The 23435-nt window shown below is 35.7% G+C and overlaps 1 protein-coding gene across 1 annotated transcript; it reads right to left on the reverse strand.

The window, feature by feature from the left end:
• Positions 1 to 1064: 1064 nt before the first annotated feature.
• LOC136822576 (uncharacterized) lies at positions 1065 to 13727 on the reverse strand (the record flags this gene model as incomplete). Its single annotated transcript, XM_067078840.1, is given in 9 exon segments — positions 1065 to 2961; positions 3474 to 3707; positions 4132 to 4551; positions 4865 to 6562; positions 7938 to 9103; positions 9283 to 9440; positions 10103 to 10237; positions 12230 to 12352; positions 13289 to 13727. Coding segments are annotated over 9 exon segments (5523 nt in total). The 5' UTR covers positions 13619 to 13727.
• Between the last annotated feature and the right edge of the window lie 9708 nt (positions 13728 to 23435).

The raw sequence follows: 23435 nt of genomic DNA on the forward strand, positions 1-23435 counted from the left end.
TTTTTAAATATTACAAAGAACGACAAGAAACAACAATAGGTAAAGGAAATACCTGAAATTCTTGAATCTGAAAATATAAAACTATTTATTGCATTTCTCAAAATGACAGAAGTTTCGAACGATGGATGATGAAATTTATGTTATGCTTCTTGAAAGCTACGAAAAAAGTTTTCCCGACTTTCTAGAAATTATAGAAAGTAACTTTTAAATTCATGACAAGGAAAGCCAATTTTTAATTTCAGCGTTATAAAATTCTAAGCTCTATCCATTTAACACATAACATAAGTCAAGTCGGACTAAAAATAAAAAAATCAGTCTTTGTCAAATGATAACTCAAACACATAAGAAATGAAGAATATTAGCCACATCATTTAATTTGATATTGAAGACTTCGATGGATTCATTCAATCAAAGTTAAATTCGCCAAAAAGGTGTTTACTAGGAGCACATTTCGTATCAAGACAAAAGGTTCTCGCTCGTTTAGTACCGTTTAGTATCGAAGTAATATAGTAATTGACTTACGGTTTAGAGACTTTAGTTCCCAAATCTAATGGTGCTTCTAAATAACTAATTGCGATCAACGCAAAAATAAAAACATTGAGATTTTTCAAACTGAGTTCCATTTCCTAGCCCGTAAAGTTTCTAAGAAGAATTTATGGTGGTTCAAGCTTAAGCTTCCCATTCTCTCAGTAAATAATCGGAATAATTAAAAGTACCAAAAAAGTGAAAGTTTGAAAATATATAATACAAGTAGAAAATGTTGTGTATCAGTGCTTCAGTAATTGCGTATTAGTCTATACATGCTGTTTTTAACAAGAATATTTTCATAAGAGCAAATTAAGAACAAGCCTCAAATTTCAGAAAATACTGTGAAAGTACTGATTTTAACAGATTTTAAATCCTAAGTTTTTAAGTAAAGAAACTAAGCGTATTAAGAACATCGTAAGGACATTTAAGTCTGAAAATTAAAAAAAATTAAGAACAGCCAAGTCTGATTCAAAATATATCACTTCTTATAAAAGTAGCGTGTACCTAGAAGCAAAATTTGTAATTACAGAGATGCCTTGAGTTTTAAATAAGCGCTGAAAGTTGAAAAAAAAAAGTCGAGGTAGCCGTAAAATTGAATGTAAAAAAGAAAAAGAAAAGACGTAAAGTTCCTACTCATAAATAAATCTAAAAAATATGATATTCTAAATGACCCCCTGCCAATAAGCACCCCCTTTAAAGCATTAAATCTCTTAAACTTTGTATACCCCCGTCGCATGGAAACAAAGAAAAAAATAATTATTAAAATAATATACTTTAAATTAAAAACTCCAGACTAGCTACTCGTTTCTTTTTCAAGCTCCTATGAAGTTTAAATTTTACAACTTAAACCTGTAGGAATTGAAAAAGATGTAAAACCTTTTAAAAAATAGTACCGATTTTCAATAAACGGAAAAAATATGAAAATTAAAATATATTAATATAAATGTATTTAATTTGACAAAGAGGTAGCATTAGTTAAAAAAAACGAAAACGAAAAAAGGAAAAACGCGTTTTGGTGAGACGATTGTGTATATATGCTGTCGTTGTATGATTAGTATCAAAAATAGTTTTGTTGCACAGTGTAAATAATGTTATAAAAATGAAAGCATAGGGTGCGCGGTGTTAGGTGTACAGTAGTGTCAAAAAGTATACGATTGATAAAGCTCCATCTATATTAGATGAATTCCCAATCGTTATGATCAGAGAACAGATCATCATAAGATGGTGCCCGACATGAAAGAGAGTTTCCATAAAACAGTAAAGTCTCGCGTTGGTATAAATGTCCAAAGCGATCGATACCCCATAATTCATCATTAGCACTGACGCTGATTTTCTCGAAATTTCCGGGAACCTTTTTCCAGTAGTCACCACAAACGTTGTTAGGTGACACGCCAAACCTGCATAAGACGTCCCCGTTAGGACATAAGCTCCACACGTGGTTATTACTGATAGCTATGTCCTTACCACTGGTACCAGACACAACCTCCCAAGAAGTACCGACCCAAAAGTTTTCCGTAATATCTTTCCTAGCATAGACGTTATTCTTGTTGTCACACGCCCATACAATTAAATCATCCGGCCCTACAACAATCTTTGTAAATTTGCTTCCGTCAAGCGGACATCCTTCGACTGGAACCCAAGCAGGGGCGTAACCCGCCCCTCGCCGATCCTCACGTCCCATCTGGAACCAAGCGTTTCCTTCGAAATCGACCGCCCATACGACATGATTTCCAGCTGATATGTTCATAAGACGACGGTTTCCTTGCGCTAACATGTCAACTTTCAACCACTTCAAACCTTGCGGACAAGTATCCGAAATACCTAACCGGACATAAACATCTTGTCCGGAAGTCAAAGCCCACAGCGAACGCGGACCAGCGGAACAGTACTTCAACACAACACGGTTCGGCGGATGAACATTATAAGTTTGTCGACCGGACTTGAAACATACGAGTTGTCCGTTCGGTTGTAAGGTCCATACGTAACCTTTATTCATATCAGCTCCACCAGCTGAAATACAGGTCCAACAGCCGCTCGATTTGATTTGTGTCGGAACTGCAGATTGCCATGTGGTACCCAATAAATGACCATGAGCAACATGTATTGAACCTTGTTTGCCGAGAATCAAGACACCAGCCATGTCATTGGCCATGATTTGTTTTGGCTCGTTGCCCTTAGTGAAATAGGACAAAACTGAAGAGAACCAATCCGCGCTCTCTGATCTGTTCTCCCCCAAAGAGAGTTGGTACCAATTTCCACCAGCCGGGTTTTCACGCGAGACGTCTTGGTTGAACCAGACTTGATTGTCTTTATCAATGATCCAGCAAACAGCCTTCGATCCTAAGGTGACATGGCTAGCGGCGATTCCGGGTAGTTCGACCCATGATAAATCATGATCGGCAGGGTTGGACACACTCAATGTTCGTAAGTCACCTGAAAGATACATTATAGACAGTGTGAATACAGGTTCTGAACTGCCAAAAAAGCACTGCTAATCAATGTAGAATAATCCTTCTTGATTTCCGACACACCGTAGATACACAAAAATCTTGTATAAACATGTGCCAAAGATTGCAGAAGCTTCTTTAAGCAATCCTTTTCATGAGAACTTCTCAGTAGTTTTAACCAAATTAATAGAATGGAAAGAAAACAAATGGAATAAAAGAACAAAAATTATTAGTTATTTTACATTTAGATGAGTAAATTCTTTGAGCTGCAAGAACTTTGATACTATGAGCTGTATACTTTACAAACTACAAACTTTCGCGAGGTCGAAAAACCACAAAAGAAAAACGTCAAGCATTTTTCGCGAGCATAAACCCCCATAAGCCCTTCCATTCCAAGAATTTTCAAAAACATTTACTTTTGCGAGGTTTAAAACACGCCAAAATCGGGAAAGTTTCTGCTCGCGAAAGTTTGTACGCCTAAAGTATATAGTACCATACCTTGGAAAATTTGTACATGGTTATAGATGTCGAGCGCCCAAACAATACCATCAGTACAAGAGATTTGTACAAGATCACTGTTAGCTTTGATGGTTATCCAAGTAGTGCCCGATGGACGTTGGTTGGAAACACCAGTGCGTACAAAGACATCTCCATTCTTTTTGATCATCCACACGCTATCTTTGTCGACTGCTATGTAATGGACGTTCTTCTCGAAAGGCTCCCATTGAACACCTGACATAGTAGAATTGGAGATTGTGTTCAAAACGTTACACTAATGTTTAAAAGGTCCAAAAGGATTTCAAAATGACTTTTACTAAAAATTCGCCAAATTTTCTTAGAATATTTTTTGAAGGCAAACACCATATGAAGATTGATCTTATAACGAAGTGAAATTTTGGGATGGGCTGGAGTTTTTACAAGAGACTTCACTAATTGGTTATTTGAAGTAATAGAGATGACGCGTTCTTTAGAAAAAGTAACAAAATTGTTTTATTACAGGTTAACGACCAACCAAATCAAACTCCAGCTTGTGAAAAATCCAGCTTGTCCCGAAATTTTGGTATCGGCAATCGAGACAAAGCCCGTACGAAATATGATGTTTGGGTTGTAATTGCATCTTTAAAAAGGTATTTAAAAGAAAATCTTTAAATCTGACCTTGAGGTGTTGATTCTTTGATGCCAACACGATAATGGGCCACATTGTTTCGGTCAATACACCACACAATAGATCCATTTTGATTGGTTGCGATATGCATTGCTTTACTGTCTTTAGTATCCAGTCTCTTCCACGTGTACACGTGAGTGGAAACAGCAGGCGAGTAATAGACTTGATCCAGGTTGTCAATCAACCAAACTAATTGTGACGAGCAGGCTAGTGATTGGATTTGGCCACATTTTTCTGGTAAAACAACACCAGCCCAACTGTCCGCTAAGTACCGTAACCGGTCGCGAATGGCTTCCGGAGCGGCGGAATCTTTAGTGTTGACCGGTCGTCCTTCCAAATCGGAACTGCTGGGTGAACTTGGATAACTGTTGCGTGTTTTCTTCTTTCGTTTTCGTTTTGGAGTAGGGATGGCTAGAAAAAAAAGAAGAAAATCTGAATGAATCACACGTGAATAGGTAGGTAAATTCTACAGTCGACACTCGCTAATTCGAACTGGAACAGGGAATCTTTTTTGTTCGAATTACAGGGAGATTAGAGTTATGGAAAGTATTTCTATCAAGAGGGTTTCTCTTTGACGAGGACTAGAAATAAGTTCGAATTATAGAAAGATTCGAATAATAGAAGTCCGAATAAGTGAGAGTATTCTCATTATTTTTTTTGAAATTCAAAAAGGAAAATATCACCAAAAATCTTTTCTGAAAAAAAATCACTTTAAAGAAATTACCTTTAGAACCTGGGTCGTTGATATCAACAGGCGGTGGTGAATCGTTATCCTCGATATCCGTTATCGAATCGATCGATTCGATTAAATCGTTTTGAACATCGATTCGATCGTATTCCATCATGTCTTCGAGTAATTTTTCATCCTCGTCACCAAGGTCCTGTGTATGTTCGAAAGAGAGTTCTGATAAACTGACACTCCGCTGTGAGTATATAGATCGTGTGGTGGTTTGCGGTGGCGGAAACGGGCTGACCGGGTACAACTTTCCGTCTTCATCTGATTCGTCCGCGCTGTGATGATGCTGAACCGTCAGCGGTTCGTGATGCGGTTGAAGATGTGCTTCTAAGCTATCATCGTGAGCGGAGATTGGTGCTTTTTTGGGCGTCGTGTTATGTTCTATTGCTTCGCCCTTGATTTCACGGCATCGTTCAGTGAGCGAAGCAATACTAACATTCGAACCTTGACGTTTGTGTGAGATTTTAACGTTAACGACGTTCATATCAAAACTAGAGTCAGCGACGAGTTTAGGTTTCGTTGAAGGAGCGGCGGTTAAAGGACTTGGTCGATTGGTATAAGGATCTTCGTCGTCGAGTGAAAGATTCAAACTAGTTCTGTGGTTTACATAAGTTCCTTCGTCATCTGAACTACTAGATATTTGACGTTGTGGACGAACGTTTTTGACACGCGTTTGCCGTGGCTCGATATGGTCAGGTTTCACAGAGTTTTGGTCAACAACTGGTGTTTTTACGTCATCTTGTTTCACACCAGAGTCTATATTTTGATCAATGGAGGCCACCGTTAATAAACCATGCTCTTGGACACTACTTGTAGGAGCAGTCTGTATCGAAAGTTCATTATTAGCATCGTTTTCACAATCACTTTTCATCGTAATATTATTATCACCTAAGGCACTATTTACATGTGGCGAATCTTCTACAGATGTGTTTACACCAGAATCGACATTGTTCAGTTCAAGAATCAACTTTTCATCGTCAGCAGATTTAATTAGACCCTTATTATCTATCTGCTGTTGATTCTCAATGAAACTATTGTTTTCAACATTATTTTCGTGTGTGTCCAGGGTTTTTAATTTCTCACTATCCACAGAATCTTGAAGTTTAGCTCTATCAATAGCAGGTTGAAATGACTGGTCCTCGTTTACATAATTTTCACCATTCTCAACACAATTATTACCTCTATTCTGAATGTCGTCAACTTGGTGTAAATCCAATTTATCGACTCCATCAACAAGGTCTACGTTTCCTTCAGTATGGACATTATTTTCAAAATTTGTGCTGGACAATGGTAAATAAATTTCAACATTTTCATCGCACGAAGGTTTATCTACAACACGTATTTGTTGTTGCGCGGATTCTTCACTTTGTCGAATATCGCTCGAATCAAGTTCAGAATTGTTAGTGTTTTGTCGAGTATTATTTTCAAAATGCTTAGACACAACGTTATCGTTTTGTTGAATATTAAGTCCATTTTGTTGAGAGTCTTCGTTCGAGATGACACCGTTTACAACAACGCCATTTTGAGTGAGTTCAACGTTCTGTTCAGCTGTATCAACATCAGTTTGTTGATCATTTTGTTGCGGTGGCAGAGTATTGGTTTCCATGGTGGTGCTTTCAGTAGAGGAGAGGATATTGGAGGTCGCAGCTGGTGCAGAGAGACGGTCTGTTATTTCGGCATCGTTTGCTGGAATAAAATTAGAAGTATCTTATTTGAATCTGTCCGTGTAAACATGTGAAAAAGAATCCGAACTTCAAATGACCCTTGTTGTTCTAAAGTCTTGACTCCAACATCAAAGCATAGTCATTATAAAAACACTGGTCTGGAAGGCTTTTGTCTCTTTTTATTGTTAAAAGATGGAGCCTACCTCCCAAAATCGATTTATTTTGCAAACTTTTTAATAATGTGATTAAAAAATAGACCATGAGGAGATTTTGGTAACGTGATCAAAAAGTATGCAAACCGCAACTTGTCTTTTGTTTGTAACAAAAGCTCCTAAAAGAATACAGTGCCAGACCGGTTTTTTTCTCATGACCATGATCAAAGCGACGATGAGAAAATATTTAGTACGCACGTTTACAAACATGCTTTTGAGAGTTATTGTTGTGATGCTAAAGTTTTGTTTTGAGTTTTGATTGTTAAATATAATATCTCGTCCTACAAAAAACTCCATAAAACGACAGCCTCACGAAGTAATTTTTCGTATTTTGCTTTGCTATAAATTTGGTTTTTCCCGTTCGGAAAGAAGAAAAAGAAGAAAAAAAGAGAAAACTTAAAGGTTTTATTTTTACATAAGTGTTCCCGTTTCATATCAGACACATATTTCATACCAGGACAGTGTCTACTTATTGTTATATTATGCTGATATAAGCAAAAAAATGTTTTTCTTTTCCTCTTTCTGACCAATCTTGCTCCACATCCGTGTCAATTCAATGTGAAAAAGCTTGTAAATTAAAATTGATGATTAAGCAAACGATATCACTCTTATTTAAAAACAAAACCTTTAAAAGTAAAAGGGGATCCCAAACCACTGATATATTATACAAAACACTAGATAGGCCTACTCTGTAATTCCAAAGAAACGGCAGTTGAAGCAAAATAATGCGCCATATTTGCTGAAGTAGACCATAGGTAGTACTGGTACCAGGCAATTTGTTCAAATAGACAAACAACCTGCATGGCGCAAAGCGAGGCAAGAGAATGGTCTTTATAAGTCGAATTGCCGGCACCGAGCTGCTGTCTACACTGTGATCTAATTTAGCAAAGATGGCAGATTATTTTGCTCCAATATAATAAAATAAATAGAAATAAAATAGCTCCATCATCATTGTTTAATATAAGATATCTGTGTCCCAAACAGGTGGAAGGTTGAATTCAGAGAATCGATTCACTTGATAAATCAAAAGGGGCCAGAGCTAGGGTCATTGTATGAGAGAAATATACCTTTCTTCGGTTGAAACTTTGGTGAATTTTGAGACGGAAAAGCCTCTTTATAAACTTCGCTAAGGCGGAATACCGTCTGAAACGCAAGAGCTTTCAATACTGTATTATAAAGAAATACCTTTCTTTGGTTTCTTCCTTTTCTTTTTCTTTCGCGTGGTGCTAACGGACGTTCCCTCAAACACAATATCTTTGGCAAACTCTTCTTTATTGAGGTGACTAAACACTGGTTCCTCTTCTCGCGTTTTATGCGTTAATATAACGTCTATGGTTTGGTTTTGCGGCACTTGTTGCTGTCCTTCGGGATTTGTCGGTGTTATTTGGCCTGGACTTAAAGCCGAATCACTAGTATCGTTTTTAACGTTCGTAAGGCCGTCTACCAATGACATCGCATCTGTTTCATTGACCGTAACATTTAATAATGGAGATTTCGAAGAGTCTAAACTTTTGTTTGGCGAACTAAAGGATTCGTTACTTGATGATTCGAAAGGTCGATCACTAAAATCGTTTTCGTCTGTTGAATTCCCGTTACCGGTTGAATAGCCTTCACTGGTTGCCAGGCAACGTTCACCATACGCATCTTTTTTGTAGTAAGCTTTAGGGCTTGAGAAGCGGTCAGATTCTGAGCCGCGATCATCCTCGGAGACTTCTCGCGATCTAATCTGCTCTGTGATTCCTTTAACACGAGTTTTAACATCAAAGAAAGCGCGACCCATTTTATTACCGACTTCGTCGAGGATTTTATCAATCTTGTCCTGGTCCTCAAAGGAGTTGACGGAACCGTGTCGTTGTGCTTTCATCACATCTGATGGGTTATTCAAATCAAGTTCTTCAACAACGATGCACGGATTTACTTCAAATAAAATCCTCCGTACAAAGTTCTCTTTGCTTTTCGACAAAACAAATATCTCGTTATCCACTACGCCAACGTCGACGACGCACCCCAAGTTACTATGACAACCGACTACGACGCCTGTAGTCGGGTCCAGCACCCATACATTCGAACCTTGCCACGTGATTAAAAATTGATCGTGAAACGTTTTGATTGGTCCAAATTGACGTTGTTCACCGTGGGCCGATACCGGTAAATTGGATTGTAAATCAATAGTCTGGATTTCCGGTTTTCCTTTATTAATCGACTCTCGAAACATCATGGTAGTTAAGACCTTTCCTTCACTGGTCGCCCGCCATAAGCGCAATCCAGGCCGCGCGGCGTACACATCAACAACATCATCTGTAGGTAAAGGACCTGCCTCAGGGAAGAAACATGCACCAAAATTTCCAAATCTGAAAAGTGGAAACAGACAGGTTTTGATATGATAGCCAAATTAGTACAACAGTAGACAACATTACTCCTAAGGGCAAAGTAAAAAGTTGTCGAAGGAACAACAAAACGCTAATACACGTTGCAACATGGTGCAAAAATTGCTAAATGGTGTTAATCGAGTTCGAGAAAAAATACGTACACTTTTCGTTCTTGCATGCCAACTTGAACGATTTTCTTTGTAGTGAAGGGCCAAATCAAGGTGCGACGGAGAGTGGAGATCAATAATGCAGAATGTGAGAAGGAAAGTTGTACGATCGGTGAATCTTCTTTACAAATGAAAACAGTGTGCGTCTTACCCTAGGTAAGGAAATAATGTGTTAGAGTTAAGTTTGGTATCACTTTAAGGTTGCCACTTTAAATTTTTGAGTAGTATGTAAGTATATTCATCTGATAGCTATTGGCAGAGCGGAATTACTCTCAGGTACCTAATTAGCGGGATGGGTGGAAAAATTCTCGAAACTTTATAAGCGGTGGGGGGGTGGAAATTGGGTGGAAACTTTTTGAAAAGGACGCTAATTCAGCAGAAATAGGGCAAAAGAGGGAGCTTTTTCCCAAAAGTTAATAAGCGGGGAGGGGACGCTTATTAGGTACCCGAGAGTATCCCTTTTCTTCTTGCACTAGACCTGGGAGATCAAATGCACAAGTGGAGCGCCACAGCTACTCTCAGCTCACGGTTACTTACCGCCCAGATCAGATTACCCAACCTAATCTCATTCGCTGAGTTGCCGGTCCAGGTTTTCGTGACTTTAGTGACGACCTAAGGCCAGTGAACAGATAAGTCCGGTAAACCTCCAGTACACCACCTAAAAACCGTAATTTCTTTCTTCTCAAAGCATTTTAGTTTTGGTTAAAAACTCAGGCAAAATAATAGTTAGAGAAATTGCTCCATAAAACATCTTTAAAAATAGTTTGGTTGGTTGATGGCCAGTATATAAATATAGCTTAGAAACAAATCTTACCTCATCCATATTTATCACCGTGATAGCGACATTCCCTTCACTATCGGCGGTGAACAATTTCATTCCGTCGGGCGTCCATTGGATGGAGGTGATCGGTGTTAGGTGATGTGACTCAACAGTGCATTTCAAATTGACCTGTAAAAGTGAAGGCATACATTATATCATATCTTGCAAAAAAAACTGTAAAAGTTCATTGTTTGACTTACCCTGTTTTTTTTCTATTTTACGTCCAATTTCGAACGTATAAATTTAAAATAATCCTATCGTCTACTTTAATCGGATAAATTTTCGCTAAATTTCCTGGATTTTCGCATATTATCAGCCTGTGTCTGGATTTAATTTCACGAATCAAGCAAAAATCTGTTGAATGTAGCCCTTAAATTTTCAGGATTTACAGTGTACTTTACGCTAAAAATCTCACGTTTGAGTCAACGATCTCAAGCGATTTCACAAATTTCATTTTTTTGCGAAAATGACAACAAAATTAAATCTCGCGAAAATTATTCCGATTCGTATATATTGACTCTATCGATTCAAAGAACTGGTCTGGCAACGTGCATATTAAGGGCATGGTAGAGCTTTTTTCAAGAACCCAAAATTTCAGTGTCCCTTATTTTTTTAAAGTCAATGAATATAATTCCTAGGAATATCGTTTTAAAATAAATTTTTGTCGAACTGAGGATTTCATTTCATCAAATTCAAAAAGATAGCAGATCTTAAATAATTAGAAGCTTTGGTGACATTTATACAAAAATTACAATTTTTATAGTCAATAATGTTGTGATTGCGCATCGGGGGAAATTTATTTCTATTGTATGGTTATAAATAGATTCGTATAGCTATAACTTCAAACAAGCACGAAAAAGGCACGAATTTTCGATTTTCGACTTCCAAATAGTCGGGAGAAAACACAGTTTTTTATACTATTTTAGTTGAGCAATCAAGTACTACAGGTTTTAATTAATAAGAACAAAGTTAATAAGAACACAAAGCTTCGAGGCTGAAGAATTTTAAGAACAACTAAGAACATTTTCATTAAAAAGGGGGGATTAGCAAGGATGGGGGATCGTTTAAGAAGGGGGGCTTACATATATTGTAGATTATTTTCCAGCAATGTTATGAAATTTGGTCTGCATGAAAGGAAGTTTTTCTGTTTGAAAACAAGGGGATTGATTTTTAGAAGGGGGGGTTATTTAACAAGGGGGGATCAGACCCCTTTCCGCACCATGTTTTAAAAGCGTCTAGTACTTTCATTGATGACTAAATATTTTGATAAGAAAGAATCAGTGATGGCTGGAGATCCAAAAATGTACACAGACTAAAAAGAAGGCAAACATCAAGAGCGATTACATGAGATTATCACAGAAATTGTATATTTGTTTTCCTTATAGATAACTGGTGAGTGAATGTATCTACAAAAAAACATGAAAATGGCCGAAAATGTTCGATGATAAACTGTGGAAATTCTTTCAGTCATATTGTATTGCTTGACCATTTGTGAAAGATTCAAAAGACATCTATTTCTTGAATATGACAAGTTCTTAACAAGATAACAAACATTAAAATCTGTTAAAGTGATCAATAATTAGCGTTTTAATTAAACATCTAACATCTATGCATTCATTAAAAGTTATCTGTTCTTTCCATTTCATTGATAAGTACAGTAAAGGAAAAAAATGTCAAAAACTGGTTAAGAATTCCCTTATATAATTTCTATCATCAAGAGGGCACATAGATTATATCACAAGATTAATTTGCATGTCACAAGAATAGAAAGAGAATCGAAAAAAATTACTCTGGAAGTTAGCTATCGGAGGACAAGTGGCATGTCTGAGTCCCAAGCAATTACTTTAAGACACTTGATAGAATCTAGAATCCAAACCCGAAAATAGAGCTCTTGCCACGGAGTTGAAAACATAACCTTGAAATATAAATAACGTAAGGATTTTTTTTGAAGCAATTACAAATTGGGTCATTTGTGGTCAATTTCAGAATGAGTTTCTTTATTTATGGAACCTACCCCATCCAAGGGTTTCTAGATTTCCCTTGAATTGAATATTTTGACCAGTATGCAGTTACAAAAAAGCGATTAGAAAAAATCTCTATAATATAGTAGGCTAGTCATACCTTCATTACACCATTCCTTTCATCACCATACTGGAACAACGTGACAGCACCATTGAATTGACCAGTCGCCACGAAAGACCTCGATTCCAATAATTTGATTGATGTGATGGGTACTTGCTTTTGCTGATTGAAAGAGAAGAAAAGTTTGTTAAAAAACTTATTAGTTTATGATTCAATGGTCATCATCGGTTGAAAGGCATAATGTTCCTTATCCAAGGAACTGAAAGAGGAAAAAGCCACTAAAGGAGACCCCTCTAGACTTGCTTTTGCTGATTGAACGAGAAGAAAAGTTTGAAGAAAACTTATTGGTTTCAGAACCTTTCAGGCTCCAAGGATCTGAAAGAAGAAAATTTCAAATTCACTAATGGACACACCTTTAGACACAAGGAAGGGATTAAACTAAAAAGTATGGATCCCCGAGTAAACATGAACAATTCTAGTGCCAAATAATTCTTCACTTTTTTCTAGTTTTAACATAACGTGATTTCGATAGTGATTAAAAAGGTTTTAGAAACATTATATGGGTGTGCTAGCACTTTAGTAAATCAAAACCGAATGTCTAGAAAGTAGTCTAGTAAGGTATATGTGTCGAATTACAACAATGACGTTTTAGATGGATCAAATTTCCAAAAATATAAGTGTAACAGGAAGAGCTTTCGAAAACCTCAAACTGAAAGATATCCCAAGAAGACTTTTCCCCTTTTTCCTAACCAATAAGAAAGAAAAAGGAGAAAAAGGGGAAGGTTAACATTATTTAGGTTCTTCAGTGGAATCAATCTTAACCCCCTTTCTAAAAAAATTTGGTGTGCAATCTAACTGAAAAACAGTTAAAATTCATTATCAATAATTCCCAAACTTAGAGGGTGCCAAGAAAGTAGGAGAAAGGATGGGAGACGGGAGAACAGACTTTGATATAGCTGCTAAAACCAACGTGCCCCTAATGTTAAAGTGCAGTCTTTCTATAAAGCCACTTTGTTAGTGTTATTATCTTTAAAAGAACAACAAAATAGCAATTTGCTAAAAAAAGTATTCAAATTATAAATAGAAAAAAATCCTTACATCACAAATGAACTTGCTGAGCCTTCTGGTAGCACGGTCATACATGTAGACAATACCTAGATTAGAACCAAACACGATGGATTTGGAGGTCACATCCAGACACGTATATTCCACCATCAGTGGATCATTAGTTTTAGCAGCAACTGATATCATATCTTTCAATCCTTTGTCACCACGATTGCTCCATTTGTCTTTGAGACCTGAGAATCCAAGTTGAGCTCTGAGTGGTAATAAATGTAGCAGATCAGAGAGTTGTTCTCTTTCTCTGAGCACCACATCTTCACCGAGAACAGCTGTCGGATTACTGTTCTCATCAGCAGGTTCTTCCATCTTTGCTTTTGTTTTTGTTTTTGTCTAATTGTATTCAGTGAAAATCACTGTTTCTTGTTAATACTTTCAAGACATTTTTTCAAAGGTTTCTTTATTTTTAAATCATTCTGAAAGAGAGAGCAAAAAAAACTGTTATATACCTTGACTAAAATGGATACGAAAGAACCTTATTGAATCTATCAGCATCAAACCAAAATGCATATGAGTTAATTTGGTTTGTAAAAAAACTTTAACATCTAGCAATAGGGATTGAACCATAACCGAGGATAAAAATATCACAAAATCCTACCTTTATATTATATACAGATAATAAATCTCTATGACTCGAAAAAGTCCTTTAAGTTCCCTTAAAGCAACAGACCATTATAAACAAGTTTCTATCAAATAACGAATATTAACTTGAAGCTGATCTTCCCTTTCAACCAGACTTAAAAAGATGCTACAAAAATACAATATGCTCACACAATCGAATAACAACAACTATTTACCTCTTAATAATATTTTGTCCTTCGTACAAGAAAAAAAAGGAAGTTCAAAAAAATTATAGAAAAAATCTTCTAAGGATCTTTCAACAGCACCAATAAATAATAAATTATGCATGCCTAGAAAAAGAGAACATAGAGGCATGAACTTTGAACTCGCATTGATGCTTATTTTGAAATCCAATACGTCAAAACATGTTTGAAAACCCCGTTTTTGTTCATCTCTTTAAAAATGACACATGTGGTTTTCCTCTGCAATCGTTATATCAAAAAGGTTAATCCACAAAAAAACTCACAGAAAATATCTCACTTATATTTCAAAAATAATTCTTTTGAAACTCAGTTAAAAAAGTGTTGGTAGTGTGAATAAAAATGTGAAATTTTGTCGACATATTCTCACCTTGAAATTTGTCTGGAATCCAACAAGCTTTATAATTGGATTCAAGTAAAACCAAATTCAGACAAAAACAAAAACTTGACATTAAAAGAGACTTATAAAAACCACGTATGTTGAGGAATCAATCATAGTCAACTTCAGAAGAGAACATTTTCAATCATTATAAATAAACCAATAGACAAACTGATAAAATGTCTGTCGTGTGTACATTTTTTTCCTAGAGTGTGTTAATGTTGATGTTGATGAGAGAAATCCTTTAAGAAAACAACAACACTGTAATGTTTAAAAAAAAGGCTCTTCCTCACAAAACTTTCCTTACAAAAGCATGTGGTTCCAATAATACAACAATAATGTAAAGAGAATAGAGCAAGGATTTCTCTTGATTCAATCATCAGAGTAATTAGTTCAGTGATGTTAATTCCCTTCAGTTCAGACATCATTAGAAATCTAGGTTTTTTTAAAGAAATGAACGACACTAAATTCTATTGTCTGCTTTTTCTTGCCACTAGATAATTACAGACACATAATTATATGGAAAACCAAAATATCATTTTGTATCAACAACAACTACTGTAAAGTAAAAAAGATCACTGATTGCATAGCTGATCAAATAGCAAATAAGAACATACAGCGTTTAAAGGAAAAACTACTTAAATCTTGCTTATAATCTGAAGTATAACAAATTGTTGCAGATCTCGAACTGTCATACAATAACAGCATATCATGAAACATATTCCATTACACAATTTAAATTATGAAAAAGTTATAATTGGAAAAAAGTAGAATGAACACAGCACAGTCCACAGCATGACAATTCAAAAACAGTGGCCTCTGAATCATATACCATATCCACGTGTAATGAAAGGACCCTATCAAGTTGAACAAGTGAAAGATAACATAAAAAGATACCTCTAAGCTATTTAACACACATAATTGTAAATTGAATCTCTATAGAAACCAAACTTCTTAATAGCTTTACATTTGTTTATTTTTTGACATGCAATAAAGCAAACACCCCTTGGTAACAAAAAGACACATTAGATATCACAACCAAAGCAACCACACCTCAAGTACAGGGACTTTTACAGAATACTAGAAAATTACACAATATCAATTTCTTTCAACTTCTAGCAAATAAAAAGGATTGAGGGTTCAATTTGCTAATTTTCTACCATTTCTTTCTGGTATTCATTTCATTTTAATAAAGTGAAAAATGACCACAAAACACCTTGGTTTTCTCAATAGTGGAACCAATTTTCAGAGTAAATAGCACTTATATTCAACATCAGACAACGGAAAACTGAAGACTCATAGTGTGCAAGGGGGTTCCAGGTCCCACCTGAAAATTCAGGTCCCACCTTATCCTAAAATTCCCACCTTCAGCCCAGACTCCCAGATCCCAGCTAAAAATAAAAAAAATATACTAATTCGAGGAACAAAACAAAATTTCTTTACCTTAATATGAAGATGCAATATATTGTTCGTCAATATACGATTATGATTGTTAAAAATAAGAGCAAGAATATTTCTTGCGTATTGTTCACATTATGTAAATCTAGTTTTTATCATTATTTTACTGAGGTAATTATTCGTATACGTATAATTCCATTTCTTACATTTTGGTGCTTCTCAAAATACCTTATTACACTTATATAACTACTCATGTTATTAATGCAAATTGCTTACCTCGCGTTAATTACAAATGTTTAAACAAAATTCGGGCCGTGGTTATTTTCGAAAACCCTGCCTTTCGCGTTAATAAATTCTCGCACTCATTTTAACCGCGTACTTTTACTTGACTAGTTATATAAGTGTAATAAGGTAAGCAAAAATAAAAAAAAATCATTCTTAAAGATATTTATTCACACATCAAATGACCTGTAATAATAAAAAGAAAAGTTTAGCATGGTAAAAAATTATTTATGAAATATTATAAAGAAAATATATCATAGAATCTGAAAATAAGAAATTTTACTTTAACTTTTTCCAAAACACCCAAAGTCCCACCTAAAGAAATTAACTCCCACCTTAACTTGTTTCTCCCACCTAAAACCTGGAAAACCCCAAATCCCACCTGAAAATTTTCGACCCAAATCAACAAACCCCCCCCCTATTCTGGGGGGGGGTGCACACTATGAGACTGTATTGTAATTTTTTTCAAAACAGTTCGTTTGCTGATGATTAACCCAGAAGAAGGTTGTGAAACTATTAGTTCAAAAAAACTGTTTTTCTGTTTCATATATAAAAAACTCCACTGAGCACTCTTAAGAAAGAAGATTCTCTACAGAGTGTTAACACTTATATTCCAATAGTTACAATATTGACCAGGGCTTTTCACATTCTTTTCACTATATTTTATCTTTATTATCTAAGGAAAATCAAAATCATATCAGATAACATATAAACTGAAACTATATGCATACTTTAAAACAAATCTAGAGCAGTCAGGAAAACTTGCAAATTGGGATCCCACCAACTAATTTCAAATAATTTTATTCAAAATAATATTTCCCATAGACTCTTTTAAGTTAGAGAGCTGAAAACAACACAAAAATTCAGCAAGATAAGGAGCAACATCCCAGATGATCAGAGGCATAATCTAAACTCTATCATCTCATATTTCAAACTTTGACAATTCCAAATATTTTCAAAACTTTTCAAACTCTTTCAAGCTCAAAGTAAACCTCAAATGTCAAGCCACGATGGCCAGAAACAATAGCTAAAAAGATTTACTACAAATAATACTGATATCATTGCTTTTTACTCAATTGTGGTAGAACGTAAATATATGAATCAAGGACTGGTATAACGATACAATTTAAAGAAAAAAAAGAAGAACAATTTACTTTTAAAATCCCAGGTGATCCAAAAAAAGTTTCCATGCATTTAAAATTTTGACGTATAGTGCTCTAATTGTGCTATCGACTTCAGATTTCGCATAGTGAATCTATCAACATCTTCTATGTCACTACTTAAAATTTTAAATTCAGAAAATAATTATTTTAGTTTTTTCAACATGATGTGTCAAAATCGACTTGTTCAAAAATTGGCATCATAAGATTCACAAATCATCAACCTATTTAGAACGCATTCTTTTTATTTTGTCTTCTTAATAAAGACATTGAAATTACAACGACGTAAAAATACATAAAAAGGTAACTTTGGAGCAAGTGACCAAATTTGATGTTTTGTATATGGATTCCTAACACTATCACCGACATCGTGGTTTTTTTCAGATTATGACAAAGCTATCATCAAACACGACATCCACGAAAAGGGCTGGACGACCTATAGGATTTGTAAGGTACCCAACATAAGCCTGGGTACTTAGGTCTGTCCAGAACCTTGTTAAACAAGTGATACCTTTATGGACCTACCTGGTTATTCAATTTAACACATATATAATTGATATCTACGTGAGCATGACCGTTAAACAATTATTCAGAACACAAATAGTGACGATCTATTAAAATTAGTCGTTTGTTTCTTATAAAAAAACGTTTAGAAACCAAGATTTCATGCTCTTGAAATATTCTTTCATATTAAAAAAAACATCTATCTCATCAAAAAATTGAGTAATTTGGCTAAGAACATTGATGTATGCTTATTAAATGGTGATTCTTATAGATAAAGATGCGTTTTTTGAGCTGAAAAATTCTTTTTTTACAAAAATCTGCTTGAGCCATCTTTTACCTACTTTCATGCAAAAATCAGAAAAAAACCCTTTTTTTAGCCGTTTTTTGGCCCAAATTTGCCTCAAAACATTTTTTTTTTTATATCGGGCTCCGTCACATTTGAGGGTTTATAGTTATGCATCTTTGTGCAAAAAATCATAAAGTATGAAATAACCAATCTCGAGAAAAGCTAATACCTAAGTAATTGATAATGTGCTTATAAAAAATGTCGATTTTTGGCCAGTTCTTCTATAAAAACACGTCAAGCAACCAAAATTTCATGTCTAAACACATTTATTCTTCAAAAGTAAGCCCTCATGAGCAAAAAAAAACATCTATCTCATAAAAAAATTTAGTAATTTGACTAAGAACATTGATGTATGCTTATTAATAGTGATTCTTATAGATAAACATGCGTTTATGGAGCCAACAAAATTTTTTTGCAAAAAACTGCTTGAGCCATCTTTTACCTATGATGGTACCCTTCTTTCATGCAAAAAATCAGAAAAAATTAATGATCCAATTTTTCACAAAGTCCAAAAAACCTGTTTTTTGGCCCAAATTTGCCCACCACCAGTTTGCACCTTTGTACCAAAAATAAAAAGATTCCTATGATTCAATCTCAAGAAAAGTTGGTAACGAATGGACGGACGGACAGACGAACGGACGAACGGACAGAGGTTAATTTATAGGACCTCCACCCCACCGGGGTAGGTCCAAAAATGAAACTGGTACAATGGATCGAAGACCTGGTTCTGGAAGGCTGAACAAAAGAAATTGATGATCTTGTGGAGGAGATCATAATGTTCCCAGAAAGAAGCCCCAGGAATGCATAGAAGCCCCCATGAAATTGCTAAGTAGAAACAATACAATCTTAACGAATGAAAACGCCTCGTATGAGTGAAGTCACACATCAGCGATGAAGGGAACATGCTGGGAGACTTGCATATCAGTTTGAAAAGATTGCTTTTTAAGATGAAAAAGATTTTTTGCTAGAGGTCCCTCTCAATGTTCAGAATGATTGTTTATTTCAAGAGAGGCAAGATGAAACATGTGGCACCCGACCATTCTTTGTCAGAAAAAGGGGTATAAAAATCAACACAGTCAATTACAAAAAGAATCTTGTCTTGAAAAGAAACTCATCCCTTCTGTTGAGAAGCTCTTTACCCATGAACAGTGGATATTTTTTTTATAAGATGGTGCTCCATCGTATGGTTCCAATTCAAATTCATGGATGAAAGACTGAGGAAGCATTTTAAGAAAAAGACTGACTGGCCACCCTCTTCGCCTGACTGCAATCAATTAGATTTTTATTTTTGGGACACAGTAGAGGTGTACAATGGTCGATTGAACAACCCTTTTAAAGACGAGAATGAGTTAAGAAATATATGTATGGTATGAAAGAAAGTTGGTTCAAATTGCCAGATTTTCTGAAAGGCTCTGAAAGGGTTCCTTCCACAAGTGAGAACTGTCAATGAGCAGAAAGGAAGGTGTTTGTATCAAATCATTTTATAGTTAGACATTTTGATTGTGAAACCATTGAAGAATCTGTTGTAAAGGAATATTTCTAACGTAAAAATTATCAATGTATTAAAATGATTGTACAAACAATTGAGCTCACAAAGTCAAAGAAGAAAGAATTCTAATTGACGTCAGTTTTTGAGCAAGTCAATTTTGACCTCTTTTTTAGAAGACCTAATAGCTTTACAAAATACTAGTTTCTGACATTGGAATTTTCAATAGTGCCCTGAATTAGGTTTAGCCATACAAAATTTGAAATTGATAGCACAATTAGGGTGCTCTTCATCAAAACTTGAAACTCATGGAAATTTTTTTTGGACCACCTGGTACATCCTAATTCACAAAAGTTGAATCTTATACAATCCTTAGTCAGTTTTCGGCCTTCATTTTTTTCTTTCATTAGATTGCCCCGTAATAATCGATGTGTTGGGACTTGCAGCATGCAAAACGCAAACAGCTAAAAGTGTTACTGTTATAATTTGTACGTCTGATGATTCAACTGTAAGACATAAAACATGAAGCAATGCACTATTCTTAATTTTAAAATCTAAAAACTACATTTTTTCAATTTGTTCTCCACAGAATCAGGCTGTCATTTAAATGGCTCCGTAGGAAATTTCTGTCCACTATTTCTTTCTGTGATCACAAGTGATTTTGTGGTTTAGAGATGCTGGATGAATCGATCTAGCCAGCCAGGGTGCAGTATGCCGTGCTGACGAGTCCTAATAAGGACGAAATGTATATGCTGCTCTGCCACCCTGATCTCCTTAGTGAATATAGTTGGACAGAAATTCTTATTTCTTCACATATATATCACTGTTAAAATATAAGTCTTATTAAAAATAAAAATTCAATGAAGAAGGATCGTTTGTGACTTCCCAAGCAATTTAAAGTACCTGAAAATCAGGCCGGTCTTAGTCCGGTATTATGAGCGGTCTATTTTTTTTTTTTTTTATTTTTTTTTATAGCAATATATTTCGCAGGTCTATTGACCTCTATGAAACAGAACTTATGATTTTACATTTTATAAAGTTTTTTCTCCCATTCTTTTATCAAACGCTCTTTGAAGACTTGTAAGGACGGTGCTTCAACAATATCTTCTTCTAGATCATTCCAAGGTTTCACACTTCTGTAAAAAAGAGAGTTGCTTTGGTAGCCTCTCATACCGTCATTAGCAAAGTTCCTTTGAAGCTCGTAATCGTGCTGTCGTCGTGGTCGTGTTCGAGGAGTAAATTTCTCTGATCTTATAGACTCGTCATAAATTTGGAGGTTCTTGAAAACTTCCACCATATCACCAACTTGCCGCCTGGTCTTTAGGCTAGGTAGATTGATGAGTCGTAGCCGATCTTCGTATGAGTAGTTTCTATAGCAACTAACTAGCCTTGTAGCTCTTCGTTGGACGCCCTCGATTGCATTGATATGTTTGATTAGCCTTGGAGACCATACTACATGTGCATATTCCAAATGGGGTCTGACAAATGCAATGAAAAGCGTTCGAAACATATCTGGTGAAAGAAATTCGAAGCTCCTGCTAATCAAGCCAACGATAGAGTTAGCTTTCTTGATTTTACTGAATATATGGGCTTCAAAGGTCAGGTCACTATCGATTATCACTCCTAGATCTTTTTCTTGGTCAACATGTTCTAGAACAGATCCTGCTATGGTATAGGGATGGGCATATTTGATGTTCCAAAATTTACCCAGTGTTAAAACATGACACTTGTTCGGATGAAATTCTAAAAGCCAGTCCTTTGACCATTTTTCCATGGCATCAATGTCTTCCTGTAGCCTGAGCGCATCTTCGGCGTTGTTTATTTCTTCCACCAGTTTTGTATCGTAGCCTCTGGTAAATCATTGATGTACAAAACAAAAAGTAGTGGACCAAGTACACTTCCTTGTGGAACTCCACTCATAACTTTACATCTTCTCGACAATGTTCCGTTTACCTTTACATATTGATAACGGTCAACGAGGAAGGACTGTATCCAGTTGAGCTCCGATCCTCTGACTCCATAAGCATTCAGCTTTTTCAGCAGCCTGCGGTGTGGTACGGTGTCAAAGGCCTTCGCGAAGTCAAAATAAACCAGCTGCGCTGGAAAGTCAGCCCAATAAGCTTAAAAGGATTAGAAGGAAGTACAATCAAGAAACCTAATTCGATGTTAAAGCCAAAGAGGTTAAAAAGCTCATTTTGGTTGAACTTCAGACAAAAAAAAAGTTTAACACAAAGTTGAATCTGTCCAAAGCAGACAGAGATGTGATCGGATGATTTCATCCTTGGAATTTCACATAAATCTTTTCGTTAGAATGTCTTAAACCTGCTTTTTATTCTCTGAGAAAGTATCCGAAGCGGCCGCTTTATAATATGTTCACTGCGGCTTTCGTCAATTTTGTTCACTTTTGGCATTTTTATGTTGATTTATTTTTTTTTTCTCCAGTCAAGGCCGCCCTTCGTTTATAGTTGAGTATTTGAGTCTGCACGGTTCCGGGGGGGGGGGGGGGGTGCACCTGTCAGAACGAAAAATTGAAAATTTTTCCCATTTTCGCCCTGAAAATAAAAGTAGACGAAAATTTGAAAGATTTTGTGTTTTCCATCCTAAAAATTGTCCAAAATAATAAAAAATCGACCCTATCAGATACACATCTTGAAAATTAGTAAATTTGGGAACCTGTCAGATATCTTCAGAGCCTGAAAAAGAAACCCTGATAAGCGGCACGTCCCCGTACCCAATTTTGCCTGGGGCACGGTTAGCTGTCTAGTAATCACATAGTCAATTGATTCAGATTGATTTAAATGGCGTGTTGAACCTAGTATAATGTAAAATGAATAGGGGCATTTTATATTGATGAAGCTGCTTAGGAAATTCCGTCCAGTTTCGATAACGCAATCAAAAGTTATGACGATTCTAAGAAGTTTATGTTACGCCACACTTTGACGTTCCTTTCTTACACACAAAAACTCTCCAGACAAGAAAGCCTTAAAACCAATCATAAAAAACTTTCTTTTACACCCTCTATTTATTTACAATACAATAACTTCTTTCAATTAATTGAATAAGCAAAAAAATCGTTTTTCACCTTCTTCTTTTTAATTATAGTGTTCTTTTATTATTATGCGCAAATCTTTTAATGAAGTTATGTGTTTCTTTTCTCTTCCAAGGAAAAATATTTTTCGCGCCAAAGTTTTCCCGATAACTTGTTTTCCGAAAATAATCCGAAATCGGATTCAAACTTGAAAGTCTTGACGACGACCTCCGGGAAAAAAATCGTGAAAGGGATTTGAAGGGTCACCGGGGCTGACCAATAAATCACATCAACTACTTTATTATTTGATATCGAATCCGCGCATTTATCAAGGTATGTAAGTAATTGTGTTACCGTTGATCTCTTTGGCATGAACCCATGTTGTTTACTAGATAATAGTTTTTCATCTACCAGATGTTTCATAATTTGGTCCCTTAGCGCTCTTTCCATCAGTCTGCAAGCGATGGATGTAACACTGACTGGTCTGTAATTTTCAGCTAGATTTTTGCTCCCTTTTTTATATATTGGTGACACATGTGCAACCTTCCATCCGTCTGGCAGAGTACTTTCATCAAATGATTTAGTCATGATTGTGTGGAGCGGGACAGCTATGTAGTCCGCTAGCTCCTTCAACATAATTGGATGAATTTCGTCCGGACCAATTGACTTATTTGGGTTGAGACCTTTAAGTTCTTTTTTGACCATTTCCAAAGTGAGATTAA

Source organism: Clytia hemisphaerica, unplaced genomic scaffold (assembly GCF_902728285.1).
Source record: "Clytia hemisphaerica strain Z4C2 unplaced genomic scaffold, Clytia hemisphaerica genome assembly, whole genome shotgun sequence".
Lineage (NCBI taxonomy): Eukaryota > Metazoa > Cnidaria > Hydrozoa > Leptothecata > Clytiidae > Clytia > Clytia hemisphaerica.